The sequence below is a fragment of the Frankliniella occidentalis genome, unplaced genomic scaffold (genome assembly GCF_000697945.3).
Source record: "Frankliniella occidentalis isolate FOCC.00 unplaced genomic scaffold, Focc_3.1 Scaffold149, whole genome shotgun sequence".
NCBI classification, from domain to species: Eukaryota; Metazoa; Arthropoda; class Insecta; order Thysanoptera; family Thripidae; genus Frankliniella; species Frankliniella occidentalis.
The window spans coordinates 580,824-598,573 of NW_026267276.1; the positions used below are offsets into that span (position 1 = coordinate 580,824).

The 17,750-nt window shown below is 39.9% G+C and overlaps 3 protein-coding genes across 3 annotated transcripts in view; 1 reads left to right on the plus strand and 2 right to left on the minus strand.

The window, feature by feature from the left end:
- Positions 1–1,586: 1,586 nt before the first annotated feature.
- Positions 1,587–12,712, minus strand: LOC113210311 (centrosome-associated protein 350). Its single transcript, XM_026428237.2, has 17 exons — positions 12,555–12,712; positions 11,718–12,047; positions 9,878–11,632; positions 9,675–9,793; positions 7,993–9,592; positions 7,573–7,909; positions 7,352–7,487; positions 6,927–7,270; positions 6,645–6,808; positions 6,330–6,549; positions 5,903–6,222; positions 5,649–5,809; positions 3,492–4,878; positions 3,306–3,412; positions 3,078–3,227; positions 2,663–2,992; positions 1,587–2,280 (listed from the first exon to the last, which is right to left on the minus strand). Exons 2-17 carry the CDS (start codon positions 12,043–12,045, stop codon positions 1,804–1,806), a joined length of 7,935 nt encoding a protein of 2,644 aa, XP_026284022.1. The 5' UTR covers positions 12,046–12,047; positions 12,555–12,712; the 3' UTR covers positions 1,587–1,803.
- A 165-nt stretch (positions 12,713–12,877) lies between these two features.
- On the plus strand, positions 12,878–15,252 carry LOC113210313 (uncharacterized). Its single transcript, XM_026428240.2, has 6 exons — positions 12,878–13,034; positions 13,401–13,524; positions 13,599–13,936; positions 14,032–14,244; positions 14,333–14,641; positions 14,726–15,252. Exons 1-6 carry the CDS (start codon positions 13,032–13,034, stop codon positions 15,023–15,025), a joined length of 1,287 nt encoding a protein of 428 aa, XP_026284025.1. The 5' UTR covers positions 12,878–13,031; the 3' UTR covers positions 15,026–15,252.
- A 301-nt stretch (positions 15,253–15,553) lies between these two features.
- The window catches only part of LOC113210312 (prolactin-releasing peptide receptor-like), a gene marked incomplete in the record, with an annotated part of 126,780 nt that continues 124,583 nt past the window's right edge, over positions 15,554–17,750 (minus strand). The window contains 1 exon segment of the mRNA XM_052271091.1: positions 15,554–16,548. Coding sequence (XP_052127051.1) covers positions 16,126–16,548 — 423 coding nt within the window.

Genomic DNA, 17,750 nt, shown 5'->3' on the forward strand with positions numbered 1-17,750 from the left:
TAACTACTTTACTCATATTATTTACTAAAATAGATAAATTAGGTTCGGACAAACGAGCTTCGGACAATCAGAAGGTTTTCTGTTGTTGTGTCAAATTTTTAATGCATGATCGAGAATTTACATCAAACAGAAATACAACACAAATTTTATAGCACAGGACACAAATATAAATACAGTCAGTCAATATTTTACATAGGCACTGAGTAAAAGGCAACATTTCTGTAGAAGCGCAGTAACAAAGTAAAATATCTTATCTAATACTTTTGACTATTGTGAATTCTGTTCACTGTTGTACAGCAGGGGAGTTCATAAAGTGGACATTGATCAGATAAGATTTTTCAGAGAACTACTTCAAACTTAAAGTAGCCAGAGAGAAGTATCACAATGCATTTCTGTCTAAATATACACATCATGAAATATTTTTATCTTTTGACTACTGAACACTTTATGGCACTGAACCTCAAAAGACTTTAAACCTTACTGTAAGTGACATGAGCAATACACCCATCATGGGTTTTATTAGTAGATGTAAAATATAAAAGATACCTAGGTACTACGTTGCCTCAAAATGAGGATTGAGCAGGTAACAAAATAGGAGAACTGGTCATGAGAAGAGAAAAGTCAAGATTTTCCAAAAAATAACAGCATGCAGCCATAAACGGAATCATAAAAGTGTTATATCCTGAGTGAAGATACACTCAAGTTTCAGCAAGAAACAGTCATTTGTGAAAAAAAAAATCCCATTGCAAACACACCCACTGCTTTAGGAGTTCTGAATACAAATTTAAATTGTTCATTGATGTTTTATCAAATAAATGGGCTACTTTAGAGAGGTGACAGCTCACTACAATCAGTTCTAAACATTAATATGTAGAAACAAGATTAAATTTATCCTGTTTTCTTTACTTGGGCAGGTTACCTGAATGTAATTTACAGAACATGTGTATAATGGAACAAACCTGTACAAACATTGAATAAATAATTGGGAATTTAGGAAGAGACATTTCAAAAATATTTACAATTACAATTCATCTCCTGCAAATGAGCTTTCTTAAGAATTGATTATGGGAAGTTCTCAAATGACAACTTTCTTATTTACATTCGTTAAAAATGTTGTAAAAGCTGATCAGCCAGCAAGAGGAAAAGATCATTTTTTCTACAAAACTATCTGATTTCCGATTTAAAAAAGAATCAAATGTTTCAGATGTCATTATCAGCCTCCTATGTGATCACAGACTTATTTTAGAAAAGAATCTTCTAATAAGAAGAGAGAGAACAATGTATAACATCATTTGGTCTTGAATTTTCCTTGTTTCATTTGGAAAGGCAATCAAAGAGATTATACAGAAGTGACAGAGTAATCTTAATCAAACCAAAAAGACGAGTTAATCTGGTGCATAAATAATGATGCACAAATAAACTTCTCCTTTTATGTCCTAAATAAAAGAAGCATTTTGTACTTTTGTACTTTCATTTAAGTACAGATCTGTAGAATTTGTATGATGATATGGCAGTAAAACCTCTACAAACATCATGATACTAATGTAGATATGAATATTAACACTGCAGTTTAATTCACAATTTACTGGCATGTGTTTCAAAACAGATATAGGATCCAAATAAAACAAGTTGAAAGTACGGTCTTTGAAGGTAATCCATCAACTATAGTACATGACATTATTTTGTGGATACCTTGTTTATTAGAGATAAATACTTCCACAGCTTGAATAGATGAATAATAGATAGATATCCCTCCTATAACTGGATAACATAACTAAAACTGTAGCTGACTTCAACTAGAAGTTAGTAGACGACACAATGTTGTCTCTGTTCTCGTCTTCTAAATACATCACCCAATACTTGCACTGTATCATCAAGAAGTGAGTCCAATATGGCGATGGCCACATTGTTTTTCACTACTGCTTCATCTTGCTCATAGTTTGTCCATTGACGCTCTTCTTCCTGAGATTCCCGCACCAACAATTCGTCAACATGATCTCTCTTTTTCCTACTCCAGCGAATGGTGAGATTCTCTTTGCTTGCCTTTGGGACAAACCCAAATAGCACTAGAACTTGGCGAGAAACAACTTCATGCAACATTTCTTTTGTCTTTGGGACAACTGTAAGAGCTTTCCTACGACGGACCCAATTCTCAGGGCGCAACCAAGGTGGATTAGGATCTTCAGATTCAGAACTGTATGCACTTAACACCAGCTCTTTGGCTAAGTCAAACAAAAACTTTCTATACACCTTAGCACTGTTCTTATGAACTGAGAGCTCCTGAAAAGGAAAAAATATTTAACTTATGAAATAATGAGCCTACAGAAGAAAATTACACTTTGTAAGAATACATAGAATAGTTGGTTCACGAAATACTGAAACACCGGCAGACCTTTGGACCTCAGATCTTATTGTAAGCGTCATTACGATCCGTGAAGGCCTTCGCCGGGCCCTGTGGTACAGCTGCTCGACTCTTGTATGGCTTGGCTGTGTGGCTTGACAGCTCTAGCCCAGGGATCCACCCTTATGAGTGTAACCATATTGCTTACAACGTCAACGGAGAAAGTGATTATCTCCAAGTCCTTCAGGTGCCGGTATGTCAGATTTGCACCTACTATAATACATTTTACATTTAGTATCTGATCTGACAGCAGAGACTTACTTGTTCTGAGAGATGGGATGTTTGTAATAATTTAAACCCAACATCAATGAAGGAGCTTGGAGCTTCTTGACTCTGCAGGTCTATTCCTTTGCAATGAGCATCATATAGCATATCCACAGCCAATGCAATAGCTTTAAGTATGACAGGTCGATCAGTGCAAACAGCCCGTACTTCCTCTACAGCTGATGCTAGGGAAGATGATGATGATAGTACACGAGGTGCTTGACCAGGTGGAGTGTATGGAGGAGGTGGTTTATTTGGGATTTCTCGCACATAATAATAGGGAATCTGTTCCTGAACCTGAGCCTGCTGTTGTTGTAGTTGCTCAATCTGACAAATCAAAACACAAAGAACAGAATGTAAGAATTTTAGTGAGAATGATATGGAGTTATCTGTAACTTATTATTGCACATACTTCTTGTTCAATTTGTAGCTGCTGTCGCCGTAGCTCTTCTGCTTCCCTTCTTGAACGGGTAAGGCCAAAATCTTCATCAAACCATTCCTGAGAAAATCCCTCACTGTCAACAGCATTTTCCCCTATCAAGCCCATTGGAGTTTCACTTGCCTAAAAAACATTTGTAAGAGAAAGTCTTTAAAGAAGGGAAAATTTATGGTATACCCACCAACTAAAAATAGAACTTACCTTTCCTATATCATTTTTCATTGCTCTGTTTTCAGCCATTTTATTATACGTTGTATCAGAATCTTCTATGTGGGATGTAAGAGTAAGACTCTGCACAGGTGAGTTTGCTGAAACAAATAATTAATATTTCAAGCAACTAGTTAAAAACAAGATAGACCTTTCATTAGCAAAAGATTATCATCTTACATAGACTGGGAGAGCAGCAAGGAGAATCTTCTGGCGAGAGGACTCCATAAGTGGTTGTCATAATTTCCTTGATACGTCCCTCAGTTCGCAGTTTACTTGAAGCACTTGTTTCTGCCAATATTTCATTGACTCTTTGTCTGACATCTTTAGTTTGATTAGAGGCAATTATCATTCTTCTCTTATAAATACTCATTATGTCAGAAGTTGCTTCATGAAGAGAGGTATTTACAACTTTGTTGAATACAGCATCTTGTGATGGTGAATGAGAAGGTGCTCGTGGGCGTAAACATTCACCTAACAGATATTTCATTAAATCATTTGTAATTAGGTCAACAATTTCTTCACGATTTCTTCCAAAATTACTTAGTGACTGAACACCATCTTCTACAGAGGAACTTTCTTTTTCTTTTTCCCGCATAAATACACGGATCACATTTGTTTGAGCTGCCTTCTCTGTTGCATGTCCATGATCATCTTCCAGAGTTTCACTGACATCCTCTAATTCTTCTTCACTGGTTTTGCTTTGTACTTGATCATTCGATGCAGTGACATCTTTGTCTGTCAGAGCTTCATCTGTGCCTTCACTGATGTCTTCATTTTCTTGGTTAGCATGTCCCTCAATACTCCGTTTATCACATTTATCATCATTTAATTCACCAACAATAAGTTTGTCATTAATAGCTAAATTGTTTAATTGATTAGGAACCTTGGCGGATACAGTTTCAGGAAGGGAAAGAATCAACATATCTTTGTCTAGCTCTAGAGTCTTGTCAAATGGTTCTGTCAGTAGCAAGTTTGTTTCCTCTGATTTCATCAAAGAAACATTTTCATAGTTGGATTCATTATCATTACTGTTACTTTCTATCATCCCCTCTTCCTTACTTGGTGTGGTGTTTTCATTGTGAGATTCTTCTTTAAAATCCTTAATCGCAACAAGACTTGGAGCATCTTGGGATACCAAACTACTATTTTCAGATACCTCACTAGCTGCTTCACTGGCCACGTCACTTGGCACTTCACTTTGAACTTCACTGGGCACCTCACTGGGTACCTCACTATGCACTTCACTTGTTGCCTCACTTGTAATTTCACTAGCTCCTTCGCTGACCACAGTGCTGATGGCTTCACTGGCTGCCTCAATGTCTCTAGATTCTGTGTCGATTTCATCTCTAAGAAGGTCTTTTCTTGGGGTTTCCGGGCTTGTTGCTTGGAGACCTGATAGATCTGTTCCGGGAGAAGTTGCAAGCTCTGCATCTTGGCGTCGTGATGCCACCTTGCCTGGGGACACTCTTGGTTGTTTTATTTGTGGCCGTACAATCGGCACACTAGATTGTTTCAGCTCTGCCTCCAGATTGCGTCGCAGTTGAGAGATGTAGGACTCATAAGCCTGGAAAAGAAAAGACACATACAAGAATGTTCATAGACCCCCCTAAAAGAAAAAGGAAACTGTATTGAAGAGGTGGGCTTGAATCAAAAATCTCAAACGAATATGTCCCACAAGTGGAACATTACCTACAAGGAAGAATGGACATATTCCCTTTTGACTGCAGTGCATAATCATGGCTAAATTGTGCAAGCATGAGAAAAACTAAAGCCTCTTTAAAGAGAGGGGAATCAAAAACATGGGGAAGTATGTTTACACTGTACACTTGTCCACACTAAAATTTTGTTTCAAACACTATGCTATTGAGCAGAAGTTATCATGTAGACATATTGCACACTATAAATAAGAATAATCTTTTAAAACTTTAAGATATGGGAAAAGCTGAAAACTGTAGTAAGCAGAGATTGAAAATCCAACATGCTCTGCTTTGAGATGCACAGTCCTACAGTAAAGACCTGACAACAGGAAGGAAGGAAATCTATTTCTGTCCTGTTTATTGTCACACTCAGAGGCTGTCAAAGACTTGGCACAAGAAGGTGGCACAGTGCCAACTGAGCCTACCTCAGACCAAGTCTCAAGCAGTTCATCAACCTAGGTAATATAAACAAACAGCTCAACAGCACTCTTGAAAATTTGGTTAGACTATAAAAAGGTAGTTCAATCATAATTCTGGTCTGATTTGATTTTTACAAATTTAGGGCAATCTAATGATAAAATTATGAAGTAATTGATTAGGAAGAGACAAATCAGATGAGAATACAGAAACACTTTACCTGTAATTGCTTATGAAGGGATTGCTCTTTAGCAATTAATCGTTCATTTCTTGTTCTCTTTGCTTCTCTTCTGAGCCTTTCTGCTTCAGCTTTGCATTGGTGCAGCTGTTCTGAGAGTGCTGATATTCTTCCCTCAATGTCACTTTGCTCTGAACCAGTCTCTGTAGTAAAAAATAATTTTAAAAACAACTAAGTATAGAATAGTATAAAACCTTCAGGCATTATGTATTTGAAAATCTTTTTCTTTTACAAACCTGTCTGAGACAACACCATAGAGTCATCTGATCCACTAGAATATCTTCTACGTTGCACTCTTTGCAACCGAGGAGACAAGGGGACTTTTATAGTAACTCCAGGATACTTATTAGTGCGTTCAGACATTTTGGGCAATCTTGTTTCATAGTCAGAATCTGGTATGGTAGTTGGCTTAACAATTTGTTCTTTAAGGTTCACTGCTTGTAAACCATCTTGTGGCATTGACTGAGATTCTAAAGTTTTCATTTCAGATGCCTCTGATTCAAAACTTTCATTAGCATATTGTTCAACATGTGTTCCATCTAATGTAGATTCAAGGCTGTAATAAGAAAGTTGTTGTTTACCATAAATTAAATGTTTGGTCAGCCCAACAGGAATTAATCAACAAGATTTGATAAACATTAAGAAAAAAAGAGCGGTACGTGCCTTGGTTTGCTAGTTTGCTCAGCAAGCTCTTCAGGTATACTTGAGTCTATATCCTCTGTAACACTAGCACTCCCACTAGCACTAGCTCCAACACCGGTGATAATATTTCTGCTATTACGTGAAATATCCAAAATGCCTCTAACAGCAGTTCCATTGCTTGGGTTAGCGGTGACACAAGATACACCATTCTCTGAAAACTGGAATGGAGATGTGCTGCGATCTAGAGGACATAAATGTATTAGGTGCATTTCTTCATACTTTGCAACATACTACCAAATGTAGAAAACATGTAAGGCGTCTAAGAAAAATACTGACCACGAAGCATGTGTTTTGCTAGTGTACTTCGGTGCCTAGAATGAGTCTGCCTTTCAACATCACGAAGTCTACGTTCCTCATCTTCAAGTTTCCTTCGCCACTGAATAATTTGTTCCACAGACTGTTTTCTCTCATACAACACCTTTTCACGTTCTTTAAGGTTCCTACAATAAAATTTAAAAACAGAAAAAAGAGGAAGCAATTGTAATGATAAGCAGATCTTAATTTTCCTTTCTGATTAAAGGTTTAAAAGTATAGATATATGGAAGGATCTAAGCTTACCTGCAACGACTTTGTAACTCATTCAATCCTTCCATAACTCGTTCTTCAAGATGAGAAGATTCACTATCACCAGCAGCTCCTCCAATATTATCACCCACTTCAGTCCCAATAATACTATGACCACAGGCGGTGCCACTTGTGGCTTTACGACTTGAATTACTGACAGCAGATGATTTTGATCCCTCACTTGCAAGTGACGCCATTGAGACAGAACTGGACTGAGTCACTACTAAACTCACTGCTGGCAGTTCCTCAGCAATACTAGTAACTTCAGGAGGTAAGCTTTTATGAGTATTTCTGCTACCTCGAATATCTTGAATACTTTTGACTGCCATTCGATTCTTCTACAAAACCACAAACACAAACAAAAAATCACACACAAGAGGCAAATTTAACTAAGCATGGTTTAAATTTAAAGAATCTACCTTTGAAATACTGCTCCCACATTTTTCAAATTTATGAAGCATCACATGAGTAGAAATTTGCATGCGGATTAGGTGCATCTGTTGGAGATACATGAGACGTCTTTCCTGCCATGCCAATTCTTCTGTCTGTCGAAGTCTTAAAAACAAAATGAATATTTTTATAAAAATTTAAAAAAATATTTCTGGAGAACCTAAACGAAAAAAACAAATAATTTTGGTACCTTTCTATGTCCTCTCGTTGTTGCTGGTATCTCAGCATAATACCTCTCTGCTTTTTCCTTAATGCTGTCATTTGATCTTTATGACCATCTTCCCCCTTTTCTCTTAATTTCTTCTTGTCCAAATCTAGGGCTGCTACCTCAGTTCTTGCCATTTCACCAAGAACTTTCACTCTTAATTTCATTAAAGTTGTTCTATGCTGAACCCTCAGTTCTTCTTCATGCATTAGCTGTTCCAGCATTTGTAAATTAAACTGGAACATGTCTTCTCCCGAAACAATGGTTGGGAAGACATGATTCTCACCAACTTTAGGGGACTCAATAATAAGGGCATCATCACCTACAGAAATTTTGGATGGTAAAACACAGAAATGAAATTAAATAATACACACTACAATCTTACCCTTACAAACAACAACATACCTGTGAAAGTGGAATCACCCTTAATGGAGTTGACTGATAGATCGACAGAAAAAGACCTCTCAAATTGAGGGGTAGTAGATTGTTGGTTTTGAGATTTAGGACTATTCAATACATCTTGTATTTCACTACTTGAAACATCTTGAGGCTTATCCTCCTTTGGAATACTGTCACTAGATGGACCAGCTTCAGGTTTTGGAGACATTACCTCAGGCACTGAATCTGACGTGGTAAGGACATCCTCAGAAATACTTTTGTCCCCTGAGTTGACTGATTCGACACAAACAGGTGAATTTTTATCATCAACAGTAACTGTAGACGGACCAGAGTCTGAAATCTTCTCTTTGGAAAATGACCCAATAATATCTGAAGCCGCGGTAGAGCAAGGTGAGACAAGACCATCTTTAAGGGAAGGCAATGTGGAGGTGTTTATTTTTCCATCGCTGTCAGGTGTGAGAACATCGAGGAGTGTAATATCATTAGTGTTGCTAGAGCCTCTGTGATAATTTATTGTGGAAATTTCAGAGTTTGATTTCAAAAGACTCGTTTGAATATCAATAGCTTTATCTTCCTTGCCAACTACTGCAGACTTAATTTCAGACACTGCTTCATGACGTGCCAAGGCAACAGCACGAACTTTCTCAACTTCCATTACTTGACACAGTGATTCGTTGAAAGAGTCTAGAATATTAAGTTCTGCTTGAAACTGGAGGTGTAATGCAGTTGGATTGAAAACATGGCCAATATCAAATGTGTCTCGAGATGAAGATGATGATTGAACAGACGACACACTCTTTTCTTGATGACTAATAGCAAAGTCTCCACTGCCTCTTGAATGGGACACCCAGCTATCAATACTTCCTGGCTTTCTTTCTAATCGGCTGGAAGCCAAGTGAACATCCGGTGGGACAAGTTCACTATTAACTTCATTATTTGCAGTTCCTTTTAGTTTAGACTCACCATTTGCTAATTTATCAAAAGATCCAACTTTATTGTCAATTAATGGCCTCTGCCTCTGTTCAAAATTAAGTCTGCCGGTTCGTCCTAGAGAGGAAGGTCTTTCTAATTTTAATGACGTCTTTGCTGGAGTATTGGGAGCAGAAAGAGGTTTCTCAGCAGGTGTGATGTCACAGCTATTCATAGCCGTGGGGTTTAAAGCTCTAGCAAATTCTGCCTGCATCTTTTCCAAATTTAATGCATCTAAAATAGATGTCCTCTGAACTGTTATCCTGTCACATGATTGACTGTCTAAAGTCTGTCTCTGTACAGGTTGATCTTCTATGACACGGTTGGTCGTAGGCAGAGGTGATTCTACTTCATCTTGATGGGTTGCTGCTAACCATGGAATGGTAGGCCCCATACTGCGCCTTGAGGTTACAAATGGAGGAAGATTGGAGTTTACTTTTAGCGGTTGGTAGTTAAGAGGTTTCTGAATAGAATGAAGTTCTTGAGAGTTGACATTGTGAGTTGAATCCAAATGAGACAGAAGATTTTCAGAGTCATCTGTCTTAACAGAGGCACTTAACTTGCGTTTGACTGCAGTTATAAAGTTAATAGGGTAGGGCCTTGATGTAAGAGGTTCAAACCAGTCAGAGCACTGTTCCTAAATAAAACAATTCAAAAAATGTTGTTAAGAATATTTTCATTTGATAAAAAAATCGCACATGTCATTCATAAGAACCAACCTTATTGCCATTGCTATGATGTCTTTCAACATTTTTCACAAGATCAGCTGGTTTAAGTGCAGCTGACGTTAGAGTTGAGTTAGTCAATGCTTTAGGAGTGGAGGGTCGGGGATAGGACTCTGTAAACAATTAAGATAGATAAAAAAACAGGCTAGGTATTTCTTACTATATTTAGACAAAATGTAAAGAGAAAAGAACCATACCAGATTCAGAATTTCTCCTGCGGTCATATTTTTGGTCAAAAGCCAAACTTTGTGATTCAGCAGTGGGAAGAGTAGGAAAACTTGTTGTTATAGTTTTTCTTTGAAGATTACATGAAAGTGGACCATCAAGAGGGGGTCCTCTGATGCTACTAGAGTTTTGTAGTACTGTTTCAAAGGCAGAATCTGAACCAGTGTTTAAAATACGCCTATGTCTGTGATGAGCTGAATGGGTTGTACTTTTCGTTGATTTAAAAGAAGGTTCTTGTGGATTAACATCACTTTGACTCAGCACACTCTGTAATGATTCTCTCATTTTTCTCAAATTAGATGTAAGACTTTGAAGGTAAGGGGATTGGGAGTTCATTTCCACCTGTCTTTTAGAGTTAAGATTGACACCTTTAGTATTGTTTCTTTCCATAGAGTGGTCAGCTGCACTTTTAAATTTACTATCTTCTCCTGACCCACAATTTCTCCCATTGTTGTTGATTGCAGAGTTCATGCGATTGGCTTCAATTGTTGTCTTCAAAGACTTGGCCATGGCTTCAATTTTAGACTTCATCTCACAAATGTCTTTTATGAGCTGAGCATTTGAGTCATCTAGGGAAAGGGGAAGGTCTGAAATGGAATACTGATTCATAATATTTGAAGAGGGATTGTGAGGTTCAGTTTGTGAATCACAATCTTTGATATGAGCATCAAAAGTTTCATCAGCCAATATCTTCATTGGTTTAGTACTACTGCAATCTTCTTCATGCTCAACTGATTGATCCTCAGTAAGCTTACTATTAGGTTGACTAAGTTTACGTTTGACACTAGCTTTCACAAGTTTAAGAGAGGTTCTGCTAAGTTCATCCAGCTTCTGTTTTCTAGCATGCATGTCAGCTTGTTGTTGTTCACGTTCAGCTCTCAGACGGCTTAACCGCTCTTGTTTCTGCTGCCGTATGTACTCTCTTGCTTTCTCAGGGTCATAGCTTTTCCGTTTCTCATGGTGTTTGCAAGCCTTATCATCATTTGACTCAACTCTGGATGATGCTTTTAGTCCACTATTTAAACTTGAAGAGCTGCTTCTCATAGAATCAAACTTGCTGGTCTTCATATTGTTGAGTCCTTTGCTATTTCTAAATGATGGTAATGCTTTTGCAGACCATGTTTCTTTTTTCAGTTCATAGTCATTGGTTTCATTTTGACCAGCTTGAGTAAGTTTGAAAGGAGAGTCATTTTCTTTACAATGATCACTATCCATGAAGTTCCTCTCTACGGGCAGAATTTGCTTCGGATTCACCTTATCACTCTGTGTTTGAAAGGGATTATGACTTAATGCTGGAAGATCTAAGGCTGCTAAATCTGACATTATTTTTTTCAGGCCACTATTCAGTTCTTCTTTAACACCAGAAGTTTGATTCAAGCTTTCAGTGTGTTTGCAGCCTTTGTTGTGCCCCTCAGAAACAGTCAGGTCCGGATTATCTATAGAATTTAGGTGGTTCTTTTGCTGAGTCTGTGGTATCAATTTAAGAGGTCTACATTTTGCCACATTCATCTTGCATGACTTAGCTTTGATTTCAGATCCTAAATCTGCACTCTTTGTGCTGCATTGTTCTGAATCTGCAATTGGTTGAAACTTTTCCAGCTCATTTGCCACAGGCTGGATGTTGTTCATAGCGGTCTTCCTTGGTCTTTGATGAAAGGTTGTAGTTGTATTCACAGGCATACTCTTTGCATGTTTTCTTTCATCACTATTCACAAGTCCTTTAGAAACTGCAACAAGACATACAAGAAAATCTCATAAGAAAAAAGATTAAACATAATTAAAGATGAGGCAAAATTTTATCAAAGGAGTTACCTCTTGACAAGACAGGGTAAGATGATGGTGGAGCTTGCAAGTGGGCTAGTTTGACAGTGTGACCTTGCTGACTAACATAAACCCGTACAGTTTCATTTCTTGAATGTATGTCAACTTTCTGGTCCATTGATTGGGGAAAACCACTAAACTGAAGTGGAGCTGGAGCAATCCGCTCAGCATAATTGTGCCTACTTAAATCCAATTCTAATGTGCCATCATCCAAAACTGGTATCGGGTGTGTTTGGGGGGATGAGGCAGCCTGTTTGGAATTAATTTCAGCCCGAGCTGAAGAGCCTGTAGGTGGTGCTGCTAACTTGGAGCTCCACATAGCTTCACCAAAAAAAAAAAAAAAATTAAAGTGCAGATTTAAGTTTCAGGGCATAGGAAAACATAGAAAGCATTTGGGATAGCAGATCACAGACACAAAATAGAGGCCATAGGGTGCAAGATTTATTGGGATAGATTTGTGGTGAGGTAATATACAAGAAAAAAAATTAGTGAAGTAAACTAAAGAAATAGGAACAGAACTTGACGAAAACATAACCTCGCGGTGACGCCATAGACACACCACCGGCTAAACTACACTAATATCTGACAAGAGGACACAAATCATTAATTCCTAGCTTCAATTTTAAGTGTGGGGATCGCTATGGAACATGCCGTAATGTAAATAACTCAGGCACTAGAAAAAAAACTTTCAAAATATTTGACACATTCCGTTATGTTTGTGTTGACGTCTAAAGACTGACGGGAAGATTTGAAAAATTTTAAAAAATAGAACGCAAACGGGAAAATGGGGGTCGACAGGAGAAAGTTCCAGAAATTACTCGTACATACCATATTTCGGATCAAAAATTACAACTGATCGGTGAAACAGCTGTTATTTTCCATTTAACCATCAAATAGAACTATTTTGTTCCTTAAGTGTCAAGTCAAATGGTTGGTCGACCGACCGGTGCGAGTGTGAGACACAGGGCAGAGGCTGGGGTAGGGTGGTAGGGTGTTGATTCTTTTATGGGGGAAAAACATTCTGCACACATCGAAAATTAAGCATACATTTTAAAAATAGAAAAATTATGAGAAAACTTAATGTTATTTTATTTTGTTTTCAGAAAGATCACAGAAGTTATCCTTCATGATCCTTCATGATGTTGATGACGTCACTCTCGTCACTGGCACAACAAATTTGACTTTGGTCTGCTGAATTTGTCATCTTTACGTACATGCCGCAAAATTTTGATTTCTGACATATTTTGCTCTTTTTTCTTGAGTCGGACCGGCCCGATAAGCAGAAGGCTTGTCGTCAAATTGTCCATGGTGAGAATTGTCAGTAATTTGTTCAATAGTGGTTCATCGTCCATCGTTGTTCCCTCGATCCTTTGCGAATTGTTTCTAGTTCACCGAATGCCATGACCCTGTTAACCTGTGAAAAACCATCAACCATTAGGTTTGATGGGTTTGAAGGATCGTTGTCAACGTTGAGTATCAACGTAACTTGGTAAAAAAAAAATGATTTCTTAGTTTTTTTCAATCTTGTCATTGACGTCCGATGCACATGACATTCAATATTTTTCAGTTTCACTTCCATTAGGATGCTATTAGTGGATGCTAACTCTCAGCATATGTTTTGTGGTCATGAAACTTTAACATGTATGAATGAAACATATTTATTATTGTTCATAGATGTCGCAGAAACGAGATGGTGCTGTGTCGGCCATATCTCATGATGTGGCCTCCGTATCTTCATCACCAGAACCATTCATATTTCGTCAATTTACAGTTCGTGAGATTGTTAGTCCTAAGCGAGGTACAGAATGAATCTACACTTTCATCGCAGTTATTGATTCCTTCATTTCTAAAGCTCTATTTTGTGTTTTTAAGGGAACGTTTCAATGAAAGAGCTGTCAGTTAGCACGTACAGCAATGACAAAGGGACATCGATATCTTCTTACCACCGCAAGGGCTTCTCATTTTCACTAAACACATTGCTTCAGAGTGGACAAGAAAAAAAAATGCTATTGGCTCCTGAGGAGATTTCCTGCCAGTCACCTACAACTACACAATCAAACAGAGATGATTTGACAAACAAAATGTCAAGTTGCTTGCGATCTCGGTCAAAGAATTTCCCACCAACTAAACGGGTAAAAGTAGATTCAATTGTTGACCAGAAAGTTCCGATAGAAGAAAGGCATGTGGGGAAGAGAACTCAAAATAAACAGGTAGTAGAATAATGTCAGTTTGTTTAAAATTTCATGGCTGCACCCCTATAGTTTGGCCCTTTTGAAAATTTATTGTTATAAATTTACTGTTTCAGAACGTACAGAAACTTCATTGGAAATACATTTGCATTATATCTTTGATCCCTGTGATAATACTCCTAGGTATTAGTTTTCATATTTTTAGAGAAGGAAGTTCAAAAGTCACCTGGAATGCAAATGATTTACAAAAAGTTTTGAATACAAAAGTATTTGGTCAACATGAGGCTATTTCATCTCTTCTCAACATTTTGGAAAACACCATCAATAAGGCACAATTTTTTTCAATTTGATAGTGCGTCTCTCTTTTGCATACCCTTTAATATATTTTCTTATGATTGTTTTTCTATTTATCCACAGGACTTTGAGAAGAATAAAGAAATGCCTGTCATCCTGATAACAGGTCCAAGTGGTGTTGGGAAATCACTCACATCATCAATGATAGCAAGTAATTTTCCTTCTCCAGGAGTATCAGAACTAGTACTCCCCCCTTTACCACCACAAAAACATATCATTCAGAAGTGTAGTGGAAGTGGATATAACTTTATTGTTCTTGATAGCCTAAGTCCTAATTCTATTAATGATTCCGTAAACTGGGTTAAAAAGTTTTTAAATGAGGCTCTCTGGCACAAGAAACCTGTAATAGTAGTGCTGATCTTCAATATCCAGGTAAGAGAAAACAATAGGTAATATGTTACCCCCTTTTTGACCCATTTTATTGTTTGTTTCAATTTGTAGTATTTTCTTTACTAGGTATGGAAGGATGACGTTGCTCTGGGTGCTGATGACCCGACTCCAGAAACTTTGAAAGCTAAAGGAAGTGCTGTCTACTCAGAGTTCAAAAATCATGGTTTAAAATCGCTTCATATTTATTTCAAGTCACTCACTGAAGAGGATTTGAAAAATTGCATTAGAGCAGCACTGCAAATGAAAGGTTTGCAAGAGGATCATAAAACAGAAAAATATGTAAATGTTATCTCAGGCGGTATTGACTTTAGACGTGAAGGCTGCAAGCGTGTCTGGAGTAGAGCTGCTTCAGCTGTCTCTAATTGACCTTTGTCTACCTCTTGTGGAATCTTACTGTTTTAAAGTTAGAGGAGAAAAAGTTTTATGCATTGTAGTTATAAAGATTGGGCATCAGTTTTTTTGTAATTCTGTAATTTAATGGGGTTTTTGGAATTTGCTTTCCATGAACTCAAACTTCTGTGTGTACTGTGCCTGGTCTCATCTTGTTATTTTAATACTATTTTCACCAGTTTTGTATTAAATCCTCAATTTTATTTTTTTATTTTTCTTACAAAACTCATACATTGTGCTTTGTGCAATAAATTAACAGTTGTATTCACAAAAAATGCATAGCTTAAACCGCAGTGTTATTTGTAATACATGTTTCAACTTGTGTACAAAACAACTATTTTAGAGATTCACTCTATTATAAATGACAATAATAATCTAGCTGTCCACACATCTTTAAGTGGTTTGACCAAGCTACCAAATCAAGAGAAAGCCAAAAATTCCTTTGTGACAAAATACTTCCTCTATGCTTATTCAAATTACTTTTAAAAATCACATTTGAATTTAAAGATTTTTAATACCTTTAATAGACACTATCCTAATTGAATGCTTATGCTATGAGTGTTTGATTTACTAATGCAGCTTGTAGCAAGTTATTTAACATGCTTGCTCACTGTTATTTCATCTGAGTTGGTTTGTAAGCTACCAGCTAACTCAATTACAGATAAATAAGTCTTATTAACAAGTCCAAGCTGATTTTGGTTGGTATGGGGCACAGTTCAGAACACAACCAAAGTCAGACTGGAGCTGCTAGTAAAATATACATTATTTGTTTGACACTCCACACGGTTTAGCATTATACAAACAACACTTGAGCACAACCACATAAGAACCACGAAGCAAACTCTCATCATATGACAAGGGTTGAGGGGGATAAATCTGGTAATAAACATTAATGTTCTCATTTACACACATTTTAAAGCTAAGATACTATCGGAAGTACTATGTAACTAGCAAAAAGTTCTTTAATTTTCCAGCATTTTCCTGTTGCTATCTCACAGACACAGCAAAATGAATGAGCAGGAAAAATAGATACGTGATCACTGGTGATCACGTTTGTATTTGTACTTGTGCGGTGCCTACGCCACCGTGGTGTTGCCCTGGCCGGCCGTGCCGGCCGTTAGTAGCAGCAGCGGGCCATGGGCGGCAGTTCCGTCCACCGGCGCCACCGGCACGCCAGAGGTCCCGTTCCCCGTGCTGTTGAGCCCCGTGCCGGACATCACCCTGGCCGGCGCGGTCCCGGCAGACCCGTGGTTCAGCGGGGAGTTCTCGGGCGAAATGCTGACGAGGGGTCTCTCTGGGGGCGCGACGGCGGGGTCGGGGGCGGTGCAAGGGGCGGGGGACGTGGCGACCGCCTCCAGGGGCAGGTGCACCTCCACGGAGCCATCCTCGGTGGAGTAGGTGGCGGTGACGAGGTCTCCGAGATTCCCGCGCCCATCCGTCCACGACACTGCCTCGGTGGTCGGCGAGGAGGCGGAGGCATCCTTCCGCTTGCCGCGCAGCTAGAGAGGAAAAGCAGAGTCATTCACCTCGCCCTGTCCACGCTGCCACGACCACTTGTCCCACAACTGTCTTGATGACGGCCTACTTCAGCCGGAGGGAGGGGGAGGGGGTTCTGATTTATGGTATTTTGATACAACGGGCCCCTATTTATGCGTTCGGCTCGTGACCCAGTTCCGACTTTGACTTCACTTTTTCTGCTCTGTCAGGAGTGAGCGCGGAGGGAGTTGTTGCCGAATGACATGCCTGTCATATAAAGCCGGTGGGCTGGTGGAGAACAATCTTGGGGAGGGAAACAGGGGCGGGCCACCCGCGCCGAGGGTGCAGCAGACTGTACCAGTTGTAGCGAAAGGGTACTCTAGCGAAACAGTCTGGGAGAGCTGGACACGGGGAAGGGACAGAAGCATAACTGTAGCAAGACTGTGAGAAATCGCCCACGACAACATTCACTCGGACCACAGAAACGCACGGGCACTCCCCACTTCCACACCACCCTCCCGCTCTCACTTGGCTTTGCAGGACCCACCTGGTTCTGCGCGTTGGTGTTCCCCGGGGCGTTCCCCAGGGCGTTCCCTTGAGATTGCTGGCCGCCCCTGTCGTCGCTGCGGCGTCCCCGCGGTGCGGCGGGCAGCAGTGCGTCGTGGGCCTCGGGGCCGTGGCCGGAGTTGACCGCGGCCCTGGCCTCGGACCTGGCTGTCGCCGTCCTGGGTGGTGCGCCGCCGCCGTTGCAAGCCGCGGCCGGATGGTCCGCGCGGTAGGGGGCCACCGAGGTCTGGGTCGGCGCCGACCCCGCGCTGCAGGCCGGCTGCGACAGCCCGAACCGGATGAAGCACGGCAGCACCTGCGCACGGCACAACGGCACACCACCCCAGTCAGCCGCGTCGAGTCCCGACATATTGTGAACATGGAGGCGAAGCCAAGGCAGAAGCCATGCCATACCCCACCCCGCCCCTCCCCCGGCCCCTTTGCGTCTTGCGCCCCGTCGTCGGGTGGCGTGGCGAGTGCCGGCGCACACGCTGCCGCAGAGGCCTCCTCGCGGTGAAACGTAAGCGTGTTTTCGTGTCGCTGTAACGAGGATGGCCGCGGATAACTCGAACATATCTTCGGCCGCAGTTCCACGCGCGGTCGCGCGGCGCTAGCAGTGTGCTTAGGGGCTTACTGTATCTGTGCTGGCTGGCCGGGGATGGTTGGGGGGTAATGCAGG

Excerpts from the sequence above, each read along its gene's own strand:
- LOC113210311 (XM_026428237.2), bottom strand. The coding sequence starts at position 12,045 with ATGTGGAGCTCCAAGTTAGCAGCACCACCTACAGGCTCTTCAGCTCGG. Across the intron at positions 6,223-6,329 it reads GAGCAAACTAGCAAACCAAG|CCTTGAATCTACATTAGATG; the intron begins GCACGTACCGCT and ends TTCTTATTACAG. Across the intron at positions 3,413-3,491 it reads TTGCTGCTCTCCCAGTCTAT|CAAACTCACCTGTGCAGAGT; the intron begins GTAAGATGATAA and ends TATTTGTTTCAG.
- LOC113210313 (XM_026428240.2), top strand. Across the intron at positions 13,525-13,598 it reads GATTGTTAGTCCTAAGCGAG|GGAACGTTTCAATGAAAGAG; the intron begins GTACAGAATGAA and ends TGTGTTTTTAAG. Across the intron at positions 14,642-14,725 it reads TGCTGATCTTCAATATCCAG|GTATGGAAGGATGACGTTGC; the intron begins GTAAGAGAAAAC and ends TTTCTTTACTAG.